The 22,183-nt window shown below is 43.7% G+C and overlaps 1 protein-coding gene across 2 annotated transcripts in view; it reads right to left on the bottom strand.

Annotated features, from left to right (window-relative positions):
• LOC311128435 (AT-rich interactive domain-containing protein 3B-like) overlaps window positions 1-22,183 on the bottom strand; it is a 61,324-nt gene that overhangs the window by 6,566 nt on the left and 32,575 nt on the right. For both annotated transcript variants that reach the window (XM_084160568.1, XM_084160569.1), the window contains exons 3-5: window positions 19,694-19,771; window positions 19,289-19,361; window positions 1,237-1,420 (exon numbers count right to left, since the gene is read on the bottom strand). In XM_084160568.1, the coding sequence (XP_084016694.1) occupies window positions 1,237-1,420; window positions 19,289-19,361; window positions 19,694-19,771 (335 nt within the window). The remainder of the gene's footprint in view (window positions 1-1,236; window positions 1,421-19,288; window positions 19,362-19,693; window positions 19,772-22,183) is intronic.

Here is a 22,183-nt window from a genome sequence, read left to right as displayed (position 1 = left end):
CCGAGCAGCCGCACACAAGCCTAAGATCACCATGATCAATGCCAAGCGTCGGCTATAGTGGTGTAAAGCTCACCGCCATTGGACTCTGGAGCAGTGGAAACGTGTTCTCTGGAGTGATGAATCACGCTTCAACACCTGGCAGTCTGAAATCTTAATGCTACATCATACAATGACATTCTAGATGATTCTGTGCTTCCAACTTTGTGGTAACAGTTTGGGGAAGGCCCTTTCCTGTTTCAGCATGACAATGCCCCTGTGCACAAAACAGAAATGGTTTGTCGAGATCGGTGTGGAAGAACTTGACTGGCTTGCACAGAGCCCTGACCTCAACCGCATCGAACACCTTTGGGATGAATTTGAATGCCGACTGCGAGCCAGGCCTAATCACCCTAAATCAGTGCCCGACCTCACTAATGCTCTTGTGGCTGAATGGAAGCAAGTCCCCACAACAATGTTCCAACATCTAGTGGAAAGCCTTCCCAGAAGAGTGGAGGCTGTTATAGCAGCAAAGGGGGGACCAACTCCATATTAATGTTCATGATTTTGGAATGAGATGTTTGAAGATCAAGTGTCCACATACTTTTGGTAATGTAGTGCAGTGACAGAGATGTCAAATAGCTACCTAACAGAGACCATGGTATGTAACAGAGTCTGAGTGTGCAGTAGCATTAGCAGCATTGGTATTTTTCCACCCCATAAAAATTGATAAATGAGAAGCGCATAATGGAGAGAGAGGGAGAGAACACTGAGGATCAATACAGAGTGAAGAGCACTATCCATTAGATAAGACCACTGGACTGTTGCTGCTGGAGAGAACAGGCAGGCTGAGTAGGCTAGCATTAAAAATACATAAAGGTTCATTAAGGCTCTCTGGTATACAGGCAGCAGTATCGAGAGCTAAAGCCCTACACAGGGGCTTACAGAGCGCAGAGCGCTCGCGCCTCAGTGAAACCCCACCTCAATTGTTGTGAACTCTTGACCCAAATCACATGAATAAATCTATTGGATCAATAAGACTCACACGTGAGATGTAATGGATGGAGGATGTAACGCAGCGAGAGAGACGGTGTGTAGTTAAAAGAGAGGGATGTACACACACACACACACACAAAACACACACACCTAGGGTCAGGATGAATGGACACATGCAGACAGACACGTCACAGAAAGGGACAGAGACACAGATACACACGACTAAGGAGAATGGAGTAGAGAGTGGGAGAGAGAGAGACTTACTGTGTGCGGAGGGTGAAGGCAGCAGAGGTGATAGAGGTGGGCAGGCTGAGGCCCTTGGTGATCTCTCTCCAGATCTTCTTGTTGATGACCTCCACCAGGCCTCCCTTCTCTGTCACCAGCTTGTAGAGCATGTACAGGTCCAGAACCTGCTTGGCCATAATGGGGATGCGGTTCACTGGGGTCCCTGGAGGTAGAACACAGCACGCATCAATATGGATCCAAATATCCTATTAAAGTTACATTGCTGAAGTAGTTGGAATGGTGTGGATGAGGAGGCTTGCTGCACATTTTAACAACTGAAAAAAAGTGAATAACATTCCGTTTTTTTTCGTTTACTTTGAATATCTTCATAGCACTGTAACATGCTTTTAACAGTTAACTGTAACAGAAATGGTAGGCGACCTTCTATTATTGAAAGTACATTTTCACCCCCAATCGTTTGCTGAAACAAATCCCCAGGTGATATCGTTACTGCCCTCGGTGACAGTCAGTGGCCCATAACTCAGAGAGCCGGTTGAATTAGACTGGGAAATGTAAACAAATCGGTATAAAAATGACAAAGAGAACATATTAGCCAAGTTAAGGCAAAGACAGCTTGACCCGGAAAGAGGGATTTGCAAACAACAAAGCGAACCTGCTCGAGACTTTTGATACAGATGCATTAATCTTGTTAACAGCTTATCTGCAGTAAAGCGTGCAGAAAGTGTGTGTGTCGGGGGGAGGAGGGAGGGGTGGGGAGGTGTAGCCTAACACTGGCCTAGTGTGCACCAGCATCAAAAAGTGCTACGCGCCACTCTCCAGCCCCGACATGGATTGTAGGCCTGCTAATCCTTGAACAGCGGAGGGGGGCGCATGGATAGCCCGGTATAATGAAGCTTATTTAGGGGATTGTGCAGAGTAAATCCACACCCCTCGGCTGTTAGCTGTTGTGCTAGTGCTGCCTGCGGCCCGGGGCCTGGGGCTGACTGGCTGCTGAGTAGAGGACGGCCAGGCTGAAGCCAGGCCAGCTTTGTGGCACAGTGGTTAATAGTAGCCAATCCTCCCAGCCTCCGCAGGCTGCTAGCAACTAACCTGGAATAAGACCCATTAATGTATTTTTCAAACAGCATTGTGATCAGGAGAGGAGATTAGCCCTGGTCCTGATTCAATGTCTCAAGTTAGCAGCAGTCAGTCCGTCCACTCCTCCAAGGCACAGGTTGTCTTCTAATTAAACCATTAGAATCATTGGCTCTGAATGGAGGACACATGGGCTAGCTTGTGTAAGTGTTGCTAACTCACTCTGGGGCAGGGTGGGGCTGGGCGTGGCTGCAGAGGCATAACCTCATCTCATTTCAGAGAGGAACGCGTGTTAGAAAACACTGCAGACCCTTACCACTAAAGCCTATATACAGTAGGCCATCAACAAAGCCAGCGATAACTACAGCTAGCTAAGCTAGGAAATCAAAATCGTCTACACCTACAAGAAAATGGGAATAGTCTTTCAGCTTTTCCCGGAGTTCAACATTCTGATCTCTAGAGTCAATTAAGAGACTCCAAAACAGCCACTTTCTCATCTATAGTACTGTAGTTGCAATAAATAAAACAAATCTGAAAGAAGAAACAGACATTACACAAAACTAGGGTACAATATACACATAACCAGGGGCGGTGTGTTCAATAGGGCGATATGGGCGACGCACTGCCAAACGGGAAAAGGAAGGGATTTTTTTTCTAATCAATTATATCACGGCAACAGTAGTTATCAGTGTTGTAATCTAGACGTCTGATCTGCCACAGTGCCACTAAATGTCCAATCAGGCTAAAGTCGTGCTTCAAATGGCCCCCCCCCCTTTTGGGGCGATTTCAGTCAGGTTGAAAATCGCCCAGAAGTCTGTCATAGACTCCCATGTAAAATCTATTTTTTTCAAATATCAGAGCTTTCAATACAATCTCTATGGGTTTCTGAGGGCTTGCACTTACGCGCTTTCGTCATACGTAACATATAACCATGAACGTAACTAAGAAAAGAGCGGGTAGCAGCGTCAATCAATTCACTACTTCTATCAAAATGGCTAGGCTTCAGTGCAACTCGATTGTGTCTTTGAAAGAAGTTCCTTTTTGTCGGCGAACAAATGAAGATAAATTGGCAACGAAACAATTAGGACCTCCCAGACCAAATTTAATAATTCAACAGGTTTCTACTAAAGGGGGGGAAGTCCTACACCCGAGGATTTTCCAAAAATTGGTACGAACGAAAAACCTGGCTAGCAGGCTGCGATGTAGCTAATGCAGTCTTCTGCTACCCCCTGCTTACTCTTTCACCCTGAAGGCGGCACGGCAGACAGCACCGCTTGGACAGCGACTGGTGTGTAACGGACATGCACCATCTTTCAGGAAAGATTAAGAAACATGAGCTGTCAAAGACCCACATGGATAGCTGTTTGAGATTGTCTGCTTTGGGGAGAGTGAACATTCCCACTCAACTGGATGAGGGATACAGGCTAGCTGGCCGCCGCCACAACGATGAGGTTAGTGTTGATAATCACAAGTTTACTGGAGAACTGAAACTGACAAGGCTGACAAGATAGGACCCTTTTGTCCATTGTTATTGGATAGGAACAGAACTTATAACCAGCTCCTGACCTAAATAGATCTTAGCACAACATTTTACTCAACATATCATATTCCATATTCACTATAACAAATATATTTACTACGACATTAGCAAGAACCGCCACATCCTCAGCCGGCTAATCCAGTGTGTGAAGTTTTGCGGAGTGTTTGAGTTAGCTTTGCGAGGCAAAGATGAAACTGAGGGCTCCACCAACCCTGGTAAGCCAACACTTTTGAGATCAGTCAATAAATGCTTCTGGTATTGACTTATATGCTGCCCCTGTCTTCATGTTGTTGCTGGACATATCTTTTTTAAAATGTGTGTAGGTCACCTAAATCATCAGAAAAATTGCCCCCCCTGAGAATTTTTTCAGGAGCCGCCACTGCACATAACATAAGATTAACTATAGATTGTACATGGCCGCTAGGCCAAATATCAGTTTCCTGTAAGATTGAGGAAGTGCCAACAGCCCAGTAAAGTGTCTGGAGTCCTCTCTGTGTGGTGGATGAGATGACATCAGGCAGGATGTTTGATTAGCACAGAGAGCATGGTGTCACTACCACCCACCCTAGCACAAAGAGAGAACAGAGAGAGAGACGGCGAGAGGGTAGATAGAACAGGAGCCAGTAGCCCAGCCCGGCCCATCGCTTCCAGAACATACAGCCTATCAAAAGCAGAAGGAATGTGGTGTAAAAAGGCCAGCCTGAGCCCTGGTCAGGCCACAGTTATTTAATGCAGCGCTGCAAGGACATCAATCCTGCATCAAACAATTAGTACAACTGTAGGGGTCAGAGGTTGGCCAGGGGTTATTGATGTCTGAATTAAAGTGCAAGTCAGCAGGAAGCAGTTTTCATACACAGCCAGCCGTATGTCCCCCTGGACAATGAGGCCAGAACAGATGAGGCACAATAGACCTGACCTGCACTGACAACCCAGCATTTAGGCTTTCATTCACACCAATGCCTCTATTCCATTCCAGCTCACTAATATCAATGTTAGGATTAGGACCATCAGGAAGCGATGTAGAGAAGCATTTTTTGCAAGAATCAGTATTTTAAATTTAGACAATAGATTTTTTTCTCTGAAGCAGATATTTTGCCTGTGTAAAAAAAAATACAAACACTACAATAAACCTAATGGTACAGAATCAAATCAACACTTTTCAACAGGATCTGGTGAAATGTGAGCAAACTGCAACAACCCATTTATGAAAATGATTAAATGACGTAACTAACCAAAGCCACTTCAGCTGGACTGGAGGAGATAGAGAAACATTAGTGAGAACTAACAACCCACCAGTCTTTGGTGAGAAACATCTGTTCTAGTTCTTTTAGACCCGTGGGCACAATCACTTTAAACACCTCATGTTTTCATTTGGGAAACACACCCCCTGAGTCAGTCGATGTAGAAATTAGTAGCAGAGCAGCATAGCCATGATATCAGGCCACATATTGAACAGCTGAAGCATTAGCTCATCCTAGCGTTAATGTAGGCCACTATTGGCTGCTTTCCCTCAAAGGGCAGCAGGGATTTGTCCACTGCAGCACCGAAACGATTTGTAATTGGCTACAGGCTTCACCTCCCATCATCCTTTGCCCTGGACTGATTTTCCCCCTGGGACAGGGCCATCAGGAGGCAAGTGATTAATGGCTGTGGAGGTCAGGGGTCACAGTGGTGGGAAGTGCTGTGGTGGTGAAGGCCCCCTGAGCCACTCCCTAACTCCGTCCTCCATTCGCCGTACTTCCAGTGTTCAGACAGGGCCAGAGCCCAACAGAGAGAGGCCCAGAGGGGCAGGAGAGGGCCAGGAGGCAGCCACCTCTCACCCCACTGGGAGGAAGTTACAGTACAGTAATTGAGGCATTATTGTCAGTAGTGAGCACAGCCCAGCTTAGAAGACACTATGCTGGATAGAGAACAAGACCGAAAGAGAGGGAGACCAGCCTACTGCTGTCTGAACCAGTCAGTCAGTGAGTTACAGTTCCAGGAGATAGAACAGAACATTTAAAAACACACCAATGAGACTGGTATTGAAGCATCCCTTTGTCACATGATAGGTTTAACCCCCTTCACCCTGCACCATCCACACTGCTCCCTACAGTTCCAAGGATACGTTCCATCTCCATGTGACAAAAAACAAGGTCATTACATGATGATCCCTGACCAATTTTTTTTGTAAAACAGCTGTCTGCATTAAAGAGTTCTATAATAAATAAATGGACTGCCTCTGACGCCAGCATGGTCAATTAAATATAGCTGATTCCACATTACTGGCATTCCAGCTGACATGGGCTGGGCGAGAGGAGACAGGAAATGCATTTTTCACAGAATGTGTTGCCACGAGGTGTAGGGTTTCACTACCATCCTGCTCCACCTCTTCGGAGTGAGGGAGGAGTAAAAGAGGAAGGAAGGAAAGAGGATGGAGAGAGAGAGAGAGAGAGAGAGAGAGAGAGAGAGAGAGAGAGAGAGAGAGAGAGAGCGACAGAGACAAGGGCAGGCAGGAGCGCATTTATAAGCCCATCATTATCTAAAGGATATATCGCTTTCCATGGACTCACCTCCCCCTCTCTCTATATATACACACACATGCCCCCCCATGCTCTGAGAGAGGGAAGGAGTGGATGAGGTGGATGGGACAGCCAGCTGGATAAAGACTGGATTACTGCTATAAGAAAGGTGTCAGCCAAAACACAAATGGCCTCTACCTCATGTCAGTGTCTCAGTCCTTTCAGAAGCTCCCCCCAAACCCCTTTGCACCCCCCCCACTATCCCAGATTATACCAAACAAGGGCCTGCAGTTCCCCACCACTGTTCTGTTCTGCCTCTCTGTCTCCGACACACTACAGGCTACAAGCAGTCCTGACTGCTCCTGCTGGATGTTTAGTTTATCCAGGGACCCAGGATATTTGGTTTAAATAAATAAAATAAATGGTTTACATTTTCATATGTTGAGCCTGGTATTGTCAGGGCCTGCAATGCTGCTGCTGGAGCAAGGTTTGTTTTATTTTTAATACCAGGCCAAGGGACATAGAAGGTAAAGTCCAATGACGGAATGGAATTCTTTAGCTATCTTTAGTCTGGGGAGAGCCACTCACATGCATCACATGACTGACCAATTCATATCAAGTGGTACGGAATATGTATGTGGACACACAACAGCCAAACAGCCCTCCTATCTATAGAGAGAGTAAAGATTACCCCCTATATATGTAGGAGGCCAATAACACCAGGCAGGCGGGGATATAAACGCACAGCTGGTGCCGGCCAGGCCCAGGGGGGAGTAGTGTCTCATGACAAACCATGAAAAAGAAACCCCACAACAAACATTTGAAGAGTAAATTGCAAAGAGACCTTCCATTATATGTTAAACTCAATCCACAACATGTAAATCACTAGATTGAGGCCTGGGAACGAGTGCCTTTTTTATTTAGTCTCATCAATGATAAAAGAACAACAGGAACAACTCAAGGAGTAGACAGTGATCTGGCTGCAGTCCAAAATGTGGACGGTAATCTCTCAATCTCATTTGGAACAATTAGTTCAGTAAGAAGATCAGCACGATAAAGGGGTGAGAGAAGGAGCAAAAGAAAGAGGGAGAGAGAGAGAGAAACATGACTCCCTCCTCTCGGGTCATAAAGATGGGTCACCTGGTGAAATGGGGGAGGGGGATTGAAAGGGTGGAATGTGGATAGTGCGAAAAGTGAGACGGCCACTTCAACTGTAACCCAAATCCCTTTGGTCCCTCGAGGCCAAGCGGGGTCTGGCTTGGACTACTGGCTGACTGGACTCTAATCAACAGTCCATCAGATAAACAAGTGATGGGGAGTATCCACAACCCCCCCCCCCCCCCCCCCCCCATCTCCCCTGCAGGTAAACATGACCAGGGAGACAGAAGACATCTAGCCCAGATCTCAAATCCCTCCATCTCAACCAGAGATCAAACCATAGCCTACACTTTTACATTTATATTCAGTTGCAGTTTCAGTAGTCTAATATAACCAAATTGTCTTAATGTCGAAATTTGACATGATGAGCACATTACTTGACGGCTTTCCGATCTCCACTGTGCTTCTATGTTTACTCTCCCCGTCAAAATATGAAATGTCATCATTCTCGCCTGAGGTAATAGAGAGAGACAGGTCTGAAATCAGAGCTGCTCCTCAAATAACAAAAGAGCAGGGCTGCCGCAATGACCACAGAGGTGGTCAAACAGAACAGGGCTGGTTTAGAGGGTAAGTAGGGGACAGAGACCTCTCCACCGGCAGGTGCACCATTGACAGGGTCTCAGTGGACCTCCCCCCCACTCCCCCACTCTTCTCTTTATAACACAGCTAACTGCTCCAATCAATGGACACCCAGATTGACAGATAAAGCCATCAGCTGGCAAGCCCCATTTGGAGCCCAGCAAGAGGTGATCAATACAGGAGCATCAGCTGCTGTGGACGGGATAGTACCTCGGAGGAGAGGAGAGGAAACCAGGTACCCCTCACAACTCAATGCAAAGCCCTCCCTATAGTAACTGCTGATTGTTTCATTCTAGCTCAAAGTTCCAGTCTCTAGACATGCACCATAGTAGCGTGGCCTGACATTGTAACCTAGAGAAAGCAATAAAAAGTAAAAGGTCTAGGATCGATACTGTACCATTGACTGCATGCGTAAATGAGTACAACATGCACGAAGGCTCTTTTGATACATCCTTCATCTACCGACAGTACAGACATCTGTCATTCCTTGTTTCTCTTGAAAACCCAATGTGTACCAGTACATTACGGAGTCGTATGTAACGGTACTATATACACCATACTGTATGTCAGCGCAGGGCTATTGTGCTGGCGAAGGTCTCCTTCGGGGGCCGTTAACTATTTCAGTCCATCCATCACTAGATTGCGAAGGAGAGGAATCCTATCTCCAGTGCACACAGAACAGGACACATATGGAGAAATGGACAGAGAGAGAACTATAGAGAGAGAAACAGAGAGAGAGAAACAGAGAGATAAACAGAAAGAGAGAACTAGAGACGGTACATTAACATTACAATGTTCAGATTGAAATGTCAAATGGAGTAGGGAATCGTCACAGCTCTATTCGTTCTGTTTCTATCTGCAACGTTTACATCACTGAATACAACCCACAACCAAGTGGATTGATTCAGGAAAGGACAGGAAGGGGTGGGGGTGGGGAGAGAGGGAGAAAGAAAGACACTAAAACATAAAAGAAGGGCGGGCCCCTGATGGTACCGAACTAAACAAATAAGATAGAGTAGATTCCCATCTAGCTAACATCAGGAAAACCCCAATTTATTTTTGTTTTGAAGCGAGGGAAAACAAGAGGACCGATGCGGCTGTCTGTGGATGAGCCTGCATCTAAATACGGCTTTGTAATTTGGGCGGGCGGGGTTTTAAAATTACCCAAGACAATCTCAGACCCATAACATATCAACACACTGACCACATCTTTGATAAAAAAAAAAAAAAAAAGATAAAAATGTCAGCAGCTAAGAATAGTTATCCTTTTTGGCGTCTGTCTAGAAGGCATTGATTATAAAGCAGTGGCTCTATCTGACTGCGCTGGGCTGGGGTTGGCCCTGCGGTTTCCACCCTTTCCTCCCTCAGGGGCCCACTCTACTCTGCCAGCCCATCCCCAGCTCCTGCCTGCCTGTCTGGACCAGCCTCAGACCCAAATTGCATCTCAAATAGCACCATATATTGCACTAACTTTTAACTTTTAACCAGGGTTCATAGGACCCGGGTCAAAAGTAGTGAACTATATAGGGAATAGGGTGCCATTTGGGATGCACACCCAGTGTCTGCCCCAGTGATGGATCGCCCATTTCCAGGGGAAATGAAAGACTGTGGCCTTGTTTCCACACATGCAGGCCTGATGCCTCCCTTCACTCAACCCCCCCCCCCCGATGTCTCTGTAGTTGTGGCACCCTCTCCCCTCTCTCCTTTCCCTGTACCCCCCCCCGTCTGTCTGTTACCTTTATCCCTCCTGCCCCCCCCCCCCTCTCAGTCCAGACACGTGGCGGTCTTTCCCTCGTCCGCTGTACGTCAGTGTTCCCCCTATCAAAAAGGCGGGCCCCCCCAGTTTTAGGGGCTCATTAATCATTCTCTGTAGGACAGGAGGCCCCTTAATCCAGCCCCTCCCCCCACCGCCTGCCCTGCGCACTACCCTCGGCCCCTATCCCCCACAGTGTTATCAAGTTTCAGTGGCTGTAACTGTAGCACAATAAACAGAGGGACAGAGGGTGAGGGGAGAAGAGAGATGCAGGGGAGGGAGGAGAAGGACAGAGAGGGGAGATTTTCCTGTACCATCACATTTCTATTCTGGCCCCAGTCACTGTTCTTTACAACCATGTTTCACACACTTCTCATAAGGAACTGAATCTGTGAGCTAGTCATCTATATAATGTTTTTTTTTTTTATATTCCCCTTTATTACTTTCCAACCCCACCACCCTTTCCCTAATTGGAGTAAACTAGTGAACAACAATGCTTAGGACTCTACTTCCAGCTTATACTTACTATATACATTTTATGGACACAGTCAATTTTACAATAATTATATTTTGTTTGTTTTTTCTCCTGAACTTCTTCTACTCTCAACCTCTCCGATCATTTTCATGATGTCCATCTGATATGCCATATCTTTCTAACTGTGCTCTTTCACAAAAGCTCCCAACCTACAACCTATATACTTATTATGGACACAGTATGCTTTACATTAGTTATCTTGTTGTTATTAGTTGTTGTTAGTTGTTATTAGTCCCATCCTTCAACTCTATTCAACACCATCCATATTGGATTTCTATTTGCCATATATTTTTCAACTGTACTGTGATGTTTTACAAAAGTTCTGAACCTTTCTATTCTCATTGTTTCTACAGATTGTAAATTGAAAATAATTATTTTTGCTAAAAGTATTATTATATTATTGATCGATTGACTATGACTTTTCAGATCACCCAGTAATGCTATCTGCAGGGTTAGCTCCAGGTAAATATTGCAATCCTTTAGCCATTCCTGGACCTGTGTCCAAAAACAAGCTACAAATGGACAGTACCAAAAACAAATGATCTAATGATTCTGTCTCTTCGCAGCAAAATCTGCAGAGCTGGGAAGATTGTATCCCCCATATAAATAACATTCTATTGGTAGCAAGAATTGTATATAATAATTTAAATTGAAAGATTCTAAGTTTTGAATCCGGTGTCGTTTTTCGTATCAGTTCATAAACACTGTGCCATGGGATCGGTACGTCAAAAATCTCTTCCCAACTATTTTGCAATCTATATGGGACGGCTGTCAATCCTTTGGTCCTTAAATGAAACTGGTATACTTTTTTATTTATCACAGTTTTCTTTAACCGATTATGTTCTTTAATGCAAGGCCTCCAGACAAGTTCCTTACTTTCTCCCCCTTCCACTTTCCTCTTCCATTTTTGCGGGTAAGGCTGCAATTATTTGGAATGTAATTTTGGGTAGAGCAGACATTTCCATATGTTTTCGTTAGCTGCATGTGCGACATAACTCCACCAGTCCTACCGATGATATCATTTACGAAGATTATACCTTTTTTAAACATTTTGTCAAAAAAAAATAGATTTTTTGTCAATTCGTATATTTGAGTTTAACCACAATATTTGTTGCATTATTTGTTCTGTCGTTTCTGGAGGATTAAATTGAAATTGCAACCAACTTTCTATGGCTTGTTTTAGAAATAGTGATATTTGGGAGATTATTTCCTTTTCAAATAACTGAAAGTGAGAGGTTGTAATCTGAATAAAGGGAAAAAGGCCATTCTTGAACATTGGGTGAGACAATCTTACTAATTTGCTAGAGAACCAGTTCAGATTTAAGTATAACTTTTGTATGACTGAAGCTTTTAGTGATAGGTCTAATGCTTTAATATTTAATCATTTCTGTCCTCCGAAATCATATTCATTATATAAATAGGCCCATTTAATTTTGTCTGGCTTGCCGTTCCAAATAAAATTGATTTTTCTTTCTCCATATAATTTAAAAAACTGTTCGCTAGGCGTAGGCAAGACCATAAGCAAATAGGTAAACTGGGATAATACTATATAACGTGTTGCTACACTCATGGCTGCTACACTCATGGTTTTGAGTTAGTAGTGTAGTGAAACCAGAATGAAATGCAAATACATGGTTTCTAGATCAGGGCACCATATGAGTAGCCTGACGTTTTACCACCTCTCAGACCAGTGGGGGAGGATAGATTCAACAGGTTTGGATTCAGTTGGAAACCATTTTGCTCACACAACACCTACTGTAATAGTATGGACAGATGTGCTCATATGACAGAGCTGGTAAAACTCTCAGACAAGTCATTTCCAGAAACCGTTAAAAGAAAATAAAGCTCTATTAAACAGGCCACAGAATGTTCCCATTGTAGCTCTGCTATAGTGTGTGTGTGAGAGTGTACAGCACAGCAAGCCTCCCTGTCCTGTATGAGGGGGGTGTGAGCTCTGTAGTGTGAGTGCTAGCTCTGCTCAGAGTGGTAATGCAATGCATACAGGAATCCCCTAGAGCCCATTCGTGGTGTAATTGGTGTGGACAGAGCTCCCAGTCTCTGGGTTAGTGTTAGGGACTTCCTCACGTCCCCCGCTGTGCGTCCACTGTTCCCAGCGCTGGCCGCAGACACATCGCCAAGCCAACGTGATCGTTAGCCTGGGAACATTAAGACGATTAGGGCACAACTACTGCCAGCCTGGAGATTCAGTCACTAGCCAATAGGCCTGGCTGGGCTGAGCTGTCTGGTGGAGCTACTGTAGTTCAAAGAGAAGCCTGCCTTCAACAAATCCAAATCAAATAAATTCAGAGTTTATTAGTCACATGCACAGGGTCGCAGATGTAATTGCAGGGTACAGTGAAATTCTTAGTTCCAACAATGCAGGTTAAAGAGAAGTGAATGAAACAATACAAATAATAATACTAATAATACTAATTAAAATAATAGAATAGAAAAAGATCACAAGACGGCAGACTGAGTGTACAAAACATTTCCATGACATAGACTGACCAGGTGAAAGCTATGATCCCTTATTGATGTCACTTGTTAAATCCACTTCAAATCAGTGTAGATGAAGGGGAGGAGACAGGGTAAATAAGGATTTTTAAGCCTTGAGACAATTGAGACATGGATTGTGTATGTGTGCCATTCAGAGGGTGAATGGGCAAGACAAAAAATTTGTCTTTGAACGGGGTATGGTAGTACCAAGGATACTTGTCCATAGAGTGACGAGTGAGTAACAAGGATACATGTCCTTTGGGGGTGAGCGGGGCAGGGGTAGGAAGTCCGGGCTGCAGGAGGGGGACCAGGTAGCTGACTAGTGGTGGCTATTCAGCAACCTGATGGTCTGGGGGTAGAAGCTATTGGCTGGTCTGTCAGTTTCCCCCCCCTCACCAGTCCAGTCCTGACTGTTCTGGTTAAATGGCACAGCATTACAACAGAGACCTAAATCTTTACTACAGAGGAGGATTTCCCTATAATAACCTTAGCTCTAACTCCAATAGCCAAACAAACCCCCAGCATCAGGTTTTTTGATGCATCAACTTACTACAGTACACTCAACACTACACCACGCTTGGGCGATATACCGTTTATACCATACTGGGGTATTTCATAATACCGACGGTATGATTTTCAATACCATTTTAGGGGGTTACGGGCACGGCGGCGGGGGTGCGTGCTAGGCCACTGCTTATAACTATAAGAAATCTAAGATGTGTCAAATAAATGATACCCTGCTCTGGGCTCCAGCTATTAATTTGGTTTGCTAACTTGCTAGTTAAGTGGCTAGATGTCAAGATCAAGCTTCTTGGTTACAGCAAAGACATTAAATCACCTCCTGGATGATGAAGATGAAGAAGATTAATAATATTTATTTTTTTGTGCCTTGTGTGCACATTCGGAAACAGAGTATACCCACCCCGGTTTGGTAAAGAAATGGTATGACAGTATGAAAATCTGGATACCGCCCAACCCTACACTACAAGCTCTACTATTACAAGCTTCCCACTTACTAAACTTTGTTGTTAAAGTATAAAAACATGAGATCCCAAACCTGTTCACAGGGTTGGTTAACTCTCTAGGTTTCTCGGGTCTCCACCAAACTAGGTAAATCCGCTTTTAGTTTTAACGCTCCACATTTTTGGAATCACTTACAAAATACATTACATTTGGATTCCCTGGTGCCACCAGGGCAGTTTAAAACCCTGATGATAAATGAGTTCACTGAGATGTGCAATTGTTTTGATTGATTGACTTTAACTTATTTAGAATGCTGTGATATGTGTAATGTAATGTACATGTTATTGTATCTTGTTATTCCATCTTTTCTCTTGTAGTTTTATATTTTCTTTTATGTCCTCAGGGCACCATTGAAAATGAGATCCTGGTCTCAATTGCGCTCCCCTGAATAAATAAAAGTTAGTAAAAAGTAAAAACTACACGACAAGACACTGCTTCTTCACAGGCAGCACAGACAACTGGGATGGATCAAACCACTCACTAGTTCGGAGGGGTCTATCCTTTTTGTTGGAGAGGTGGGGGGTGCTAAACACTTGTCTTAACCCCACTCTCTCTCTGTCCCGTGATTCCCTAAACAGAAGTCTCTCACACTCGCTCTGTCCATCAGACCCAGGCACCATTAATCATCTCAAGTGGACAGCGCTGACAGGCATTTGGCTGCTTTGCACTGGGATTTTGTTCTTCATAAAGTGCCCATTTCTCCCACAGTCTCCCTTACTGCCCCCTCTGCCTCTCTTACCCCCTCCCTCCCAGCCCCCATCCCATCTCAGAGCAGGAGGTGAGGGAGGGGTGTCAAACCAAAACAAACAATCACCCATCTGCTTAAATCGAAGCCTTTAAGGCGGTTAATAGCAACACATTGTCAAAGTTTTTCTCCACGTTCCCAACAGGAGCGAGAAAGCAAGAAGTGAAATAGATATGATAAACAACAAGGCTACAGGAAAACACGGCAGCTAAACGCTCCTGAGTCCTCAGCCACCAATAGAAGAGGCAACGCTGCTGCTACTCTAATGTGGGGCCCATCAATTGGCCTCTTCACAGACCCACTGGGTGTAAGACAGCTGGTGAAATTCCTCAACAATGAACACACACAAACACGCCTGTTTTTATGCACACAAGGCCAAATGGAATTCCCTCGTAAGTTTCTTTCGGTTAATTCCCACTTCCCAAGGACTAGGGGGAAGGGGGCATGAAGTGGGAAATTGCTCCTCCATTTGGGCCTCTCAGCCTTCCCATTTCCTCTTTTCTTTCTTTCACTCCTCAGAAACTCACTCTCTTCTCCAACTAACACCGTTTGATCAGCTGTCAGAATATATGCAATATCATTAGCTTAGAGTGTTTTCTCCTACTTCAAAACACGGTAGTATAATTAGAAAACATTTGACACTCAAAGAACAAAGAACTGAAAATGAAATGCAGTTTCCAAGTATAAATCTATATTTTCATTTGATGTTGCAGCAGAAGCCTCAAAAACAAACCAAAAATGGAGTACAGTACCTCCAATTCATCAATAACAGGGCCAGACAATAATTTAGTCAACAGAGAGATCACCGGCCTGGCCTGCGAGGCAAGCGGCTGACGTCTATATCTCACGGTAGTCCGGGGGAATGTGTGCTGTGCTGCGGCCCTGTTCTCACAGCCGAGTGGGAAGCCAGCCAAGCAATTTGTTCTCCATGATTAAGGCCCCGATTTAGGAGACAGCGGAGGTCAGCCAAGTGCCGCTTATTCAAGGAGGAAAGAGAGGGGCGTTCTTTCTCTCTCAGGCCACAAAGAGGTATTGACATGGCAGCCAGGTAGGTGACATTCTTTGCTGCACCATGGTAATGACGGGCTACAGAACATCTCAGCTACAAGTATAGACCTTCTGGTTCTAGAATGATCCTGTGATATCATCAATAAAGAAGCCTGGGTTTATCGCTCTCTCACTGCATCTTATTGCAAACCCAACACAGCTATAAGTCAGGACTCACCCATCACCACTCACAATTATCTTGAATTACTTTTGACCCATCACATACGCTAGTGCAACTGTTTAATATCTGTCACTTAATTCTTAGTTATATGTACTTAGCAACCTCAATTACCTCGTACCCCTGCACATTGACTCGGTACTGACACCACTTGTATATAGCCAAATGAGTTACTCATTGTATATCTATTATTACTTTAACTATTACGTGTTTTACTTTTCTATTATTTCTCCTTTTTCTTTCTCTCTGCATTGGTGGGAAGAGCCTGTAAGTAAGCATTTCACTGTGAGTCCACAACTGTTGTTTACGACGCATGTGACGAAACAAATTTGATTTGATTTTAAAACTCATCCTGGCACCATGTTCTGAACAAAATGATGTATCATGAATGAAACCAGATTCAACTTGACTGGTTGAAAACACACTTGCAGTATGAGCGAATAAAAAAAGGAAACCACAAAAAACAACTGATTAAATCATCATCATCCATCCAATGTTTCAGTCGGCTTGATGAATATTCCCATCTGGCCAACAAGGGTCAGCCTTCCACTCCCCACTGTCAGAGCAGTGACATGCTAACTGGCCAATGACAGATCCTCTCCCTCTCTAACTAATACATCATCCCCCAACAAGACCTCTAAACACACGTGCCAGGCCGGCCAGGCCCAGGGTGGGGTCACTAGCTACTGCTGATTTCACTGGCCGTGTGAGGACACACATAAGGCTCTCTCTACAGGCACTCAGTCATTTGACTGTCTTAGGGTCGGAGTCGATGGCATCCGCCGTGGCAATATGTTGACAGTATCTTAGTTCACACACACACAGTGAAACTAACATTTTAAATTTGGCTCTATATAGCATTTTGGATTTGAGATCAAATGTTTCATACGAGGCGACAGTACAGAATGTCACCTTTTATTTGAGGGTATTTTCATACATATGTTTTACCGTTTAGAAATGAAAGCACTATGTATCTAGTCCGCCCATTTGAGGAAGTCAAGTATTTGGACAAAATACACTTAATGTATTAAAGTAGTCAAAAGTTTAGTATTGGTCCTATATTCCTAGTACACAATGACTACATCAAGCTTTTGACTCTACAAACTCGGATGCATTTGCAGTTTGTTTTGGTTGTGTTAGGTTTTGTCAAGTGCATAACTTTGTTGCATATTGGGGGTGGTCATGGTAAATGGGTTCCAGGGTCAACACCCTTCTAGGGGCAGGATAATAAAACAAGAAGAAATAGCTGTTTCTGGTGAATTTTTAAGGTAAAATACAACAAAACTTCTCTGATAATTTGGTCAATATATTCCAACCACAACTGAAATCCTAATAATTTCTGTATTACTTTAAACTGTTGGTCTAACTCTAACAGTTCAGAAAGGAACCATGCTTGACAATTTCTTGGTAGAACGACTGTGAGAAAATCAGTTCTGGGGTGCGTTCAGTTCGATTGAACGTTTTCTACATTGTGTAACAACTGAATTACATGTTTCCCCCGAAACGCTCTTCAACTTTCTTGAACAGACTTTAAGGTAGCCTACGTTTGCTCCGTTTGGTGGGTGTGCCGAGGTGTGGCTTGAAGCACTGAGTGACATATTTGAAGGGAAGCGGTGCATTTTGAACCCACAACCGAATCCCTCCCCGTTTTTCAACTGGTTTCCATTTCATTGAACGTTGCATTACGTTTTTTTGTACCGAATGCAGCTCTGGTGACTTTTCGATTCCAAAATGTATGAAAATAAAATGGTGACACCATTAAAATATAATTTCCCCCTCAAAAAACATGCCTAACAAAATATTGGTCCATATTATCAGGCTGGTGTGTTATTTAGCAATATGCTTTATCACCTGTAGCCCAAATGATGCAGCATAGTGGCTATAAATAAATAAGCAGAAACATGGGTTGCCCATCTGTATTTGCGCTAATCATTAGCTAGATCAGTGCTTCCCAAACTTTTTCAGTCATGGCCCCCTTTCATCATGGGGGAACATCATATCTATAATTTTATTTACAATTCTTATTTGTGCTTATGAATTGACCATGTTAAATGTGACTGTTCTTTATGTGTTACAAGTTAGTTAACAAACCCTTCAATCTGTGAGCTAAGAGAAAAGTGAAGTGCAAGAGAGAGAGCGTGAGAGAAAGAGAGGAATTATTGTTCCGTTCTTACAAGCCTTGCAGGTGCAGGGAGGGATCCAATCATAAAATTAGGAATTGAGTAGTACTGTATAGTGTAGTCACAGAAAGCCAGTAGCTACGGTGGAAAAATAACTTCCAATCCATTAAATTCATCATGGTACAGTGCCTTGAGAAAGTATTCACCCAGTCATTACAAAGATACAGGCTCCCTTCCTAACTCAGTTGCCGGAGAAGAAGGAAACCGCTCAGGGATTTCACCATGAGGCCAATGGTGATTTTAAAATCAACAACATTGTAATTACTCCACAATACTAACATAAATGACAGAGTGAAAAGAAGGAAGTAATGTTCTTTGTGCCTCTAACTTTCTCACTCAACCTTTTTCGCAATTAATTCATGATTATCCATAATCATCGTAGTATCCACATGAATGTAGAAGTGTTCAGAAACATCTATTCTTACTTACAATAAAAGTGACTCCAAAATGACAATACATTAGTCACCATTCAGTTCCTTTTGCGCAAAATATAACCAGAAACAACCAAAACAAACTGCAAATGCATCCGAGTTTGTAGTCACAAGCTTGATGTAGTCATTTCTGAGATCCAAAATGGTGTACTATAGAGCCAAATAATTATTTTTAGCTTCACTGTCCAAATACATATGGAGAAGAGTGTACCTGGCATTTGAACATGACCTAAAAGCATTCTGAAAATGTGATATGACCACATGGAAAAAGCTATGTTTCTGCAAATTGCAGGTTGGATTGAACTGAGCCCTGTATGTCTTAGCAGTGCTGTAGTCTGAGGTGGTCTCTCTCATTTGAGGGGCCATGTTTAGAAAGCAGACTGATTGTGGAGCCTTCCAGGCTGTTTGCTTAGTGAATTAGTCACAGCCTAAACAGGTCCTCTCAGGTCTGAGACGTGTGTGTGTGTGGGGGGGGGACACCAGGAGGCTGATCTCACCTGACAAGCCCTCGAACACCTTTAACACAGCAAAACTGTATTTTCTAGTTGACTACTCCTTTCTCTGAGGAAGGGCTTGTTTCGTGTGTGTGTGTGTGTGTGTGTGTGTGTGTGTGTGTGTGTGTGTGTGTGTGTGTGTGTGTGTGTATGTGTTTGCGTGCAACTGATAGTGGAAGAGAAACTATGGTGTTGTGAATCATACAGGCAAGACCCCCTCTTTATGAGAGTTTCAGTATCTCTACAAGTGAACCGTAGCACATAGAAGAGGATTTGAATAAACTCTAAAATGGAAGTACTAGGGGAAAGTTGCTTTCTAAACATCAGTCTTCTTACCTCTTTTCTGCATGTAGGTGAACAGGTCATCCAGGAATTCCTTTCTGTTGGGGTCACTGTCAAGTTCATACAGCTGAAGGTGAAAACCATTACATTTCAGTCAGTTAGTCTTTTATCTTTTGATACTTTTAAATAAAGCATTCAAGTCAAACATTTCATTTGTATTTATTTAATTGCTTCTAATCAATTGGCTAACTAAAGGGAAAGCAGGAAGTATCATCAAGTAATCACTACTAATAAATAGAAAGGGTTCATTATATAAAATCTGACCTGTGACCTTCTTCATGAGATGAATAACATTCTTTCTTTACAGCTAGATAGGTATTTGATGAGCAGTTGGGCCTGTGCTCTGAGTGCTAACTAAAGCCTGGTTCAGCCATAATGTGCTCCAGACCAGATACGTACCTTAGCAAAGTCTCTGGAGGCCTCTCCTCTTCCTCCTCTTCCACTGTCATTCTCATCTGCCCAAGCAGCACTCCCATTCTGCAGAGAGATGACACAGAGAAAGAACACTCAGTACACACAAAAACACACACACTTAGGGCTGCCGTTCAAAAGTTTGGTGTCACTTAGAAATGTCCTTGTTTATGAAAGAAAAGCAATTTTTTTGTCCATTAAAATAACATCAAATTGATCAGAAATACAGTGTGGACATTGTTAATGTTGTAAATGGTTATTGTAGCTGGAAACTGCAGATTTTTTATGGAATATCTACATAGGCGTACAGAGGCCCATTATCAGCAACCATCAGTCCTGTGTTCCAATGGCACGATGTGTTTGCTAATCCAAGTTTATCATTTTAAAAGGCTAATTGATCATTAGAAAAACATTTTGCAATTATGTTAGCACAGCTGAAAACTGTTGTTCTGATTAAAGAAGCAGTAACTGGCCTTCTTGAGACTAGTTGAGTATCTGGAGCATCAGCAATTGTGGGTTCGATTACAGGCTCAAAATGGCCAGAAACAAATAACGTTCTTCTGAAACTCATCAGTCTATTCTTATTCTGAAAAATTAAGGCTATTCCTTGCAAGAAATTGCCAAGAAACTGAAGATCTCGTACATCGCTGTGTACTACTCCCTTCACAGAACAGCGCAAACTGGCTCTAACTGGCTTTTCAGAATAGAAAGAGGAGTGGGAGGCCCCGGTGCACAACTGAGCAAGAGGACAAATACATTGGAGTGTCTAGTTTGAGAAACAGGCACCTCACAGATCCTCAACAGGCAGCTTCATTAAATAGTACCCGCAAAACACCAGTCTCAACGTCAACAGTGAAGAGGCGACTCCGGGATGCTGACCTTCTAGGCAGAGTTGCAAAGAAAAAGCCAAATCTCTTCATCTTTTCTTTTTATTGGCCAGTCTGAGATATGGCTTTTTCTTTGCAACTCTGCCTAGAAGGTCAGCATCCCGGAGTCGCCTCTTCACTGTGCAGTGGAGCTCATATGATAAGAGTTGCAGTGATATTTGTTTACATAGCCAGTTAATACGTTTTTGTTTTGTCCTGTTTCTACCGATGCAATTAATTTGGAAACTGTCCCAGCTTTGTAACTAATGATCTAACATTGGCAAACTCTGTCAGGCAAGAAAACCAGAGTTGGAGGCAACATTGTGCTTCGCTCGCAACGCTGTCACTTGATCGTATCACTCCCTCCCTACAAAGACAACCAGCTAACTATGCCCATCGAAATATATTAAGAATGATTGTAAACCTGTTTAGCTAAACTGCACAGGGTCATCTTTGTAATCTTTTACTTTCAACATCCTAAATAAATAAACAATAGTTGATGTGTTGAATCTGTAAACCGTTGTGCCTCATACTTTGACTTCTTACCATCTATGAAAAGTAATCTGACCATTGGTCTTGAAGTGTGATTACCCTATATAGCCTTTATTGTTAATCTGACCCATCTATGAACATATTCATTAAATGTATTTTTGTGTATTCTATCCTGTCTGATTATCTATCAGTCTGACATACATATGCACACCATGAACTGAGAAACAATCTGGCTTCATAAAATAATGTTTTGATTGATTGATTGATTGATTGAAAGTGCTGTACAGCATCATGATGATACTGTTTACTGTGTGTGTGTGTGTGTGTGTGGGGGGGGGGGGCATGTAACTGTATCACACAATTTATTATGGAAACCCTTAAGAGGTGATTATTAGGAAGAGAGTATGTGTATGGTTGAGAAAAAGAGAGGAAGGAAGAGAGAGAGAGAGACCGTGTGAGAGGAAGAGAGATGATGTTCCTGACCACAATTGTATCCTATTTGTTGCTCCCCTCCCTCCCTCCAGGTCAGTGAAAGTGAGGGAAGTGATGTGGAGAGTCAGGACTCAGCAGCAGAAGGCAGGGAGGAAGAGGAGTTAGAGATGATTGGAGGGATAGAGATGAGGAAGAGGAAGAGGAGGGAGGACTTAAGGGGGAGGGGAGTGATGAGAGAGAGGAGAGTGAAGAGGGAGAGAGAGGAGAGTGAAGAGGGAGAGAGAGGAGAGTGAAGAGGGAGAGAGGAAGAGGAGAGTGAAGAGGGAGAGTGAAGGGAGAGGAGAGTGAAGAGAGAGGAAGAGGAGAGTGAAGAGGGAGAGGAGAGTGAAGAGGGAGAGAGAGGAGAGTGAAGAGGGAGAGAGAGGAGAGTGAAGGGGGAGAGAGAGGAGAGTGAAGGGGGAGAGAGAGGAGAGTGAAGGGAGAGAGGAAGAAGAGGGTGAAGAGGGAGAGAGAGGAGAGTGAAGAGGGAGAGAGAGGAGAGTGAAGAGGGAGAGAGAGGAGAGTGAAGAGGGAGAGAGAGGAGAGTGAAGAGGGAGAGTGAAAGGAGAGGAGAGTGGAGGGAGAGGAAGCAGAGGGAGAGCACACCCGAGAGGAGAGCATATTCATTATGAAAATATAGAAAAAGCCC

Source organism: Coregonus lavaretus, assembly GCF_964263955.1.
Source record: "Coregonus lavaretus genome assembly, chromosome: 4".
Taxonomy (NCBI): Eukaryota; Metazoa; Chordata; class Actinopteri; order Salmoniformes; family Salmonidae; genus Coregonus; species Coregonus lavaretus.
This window is presented reverse-complemented; position numbering and strand designations above follow the sequence as displayed.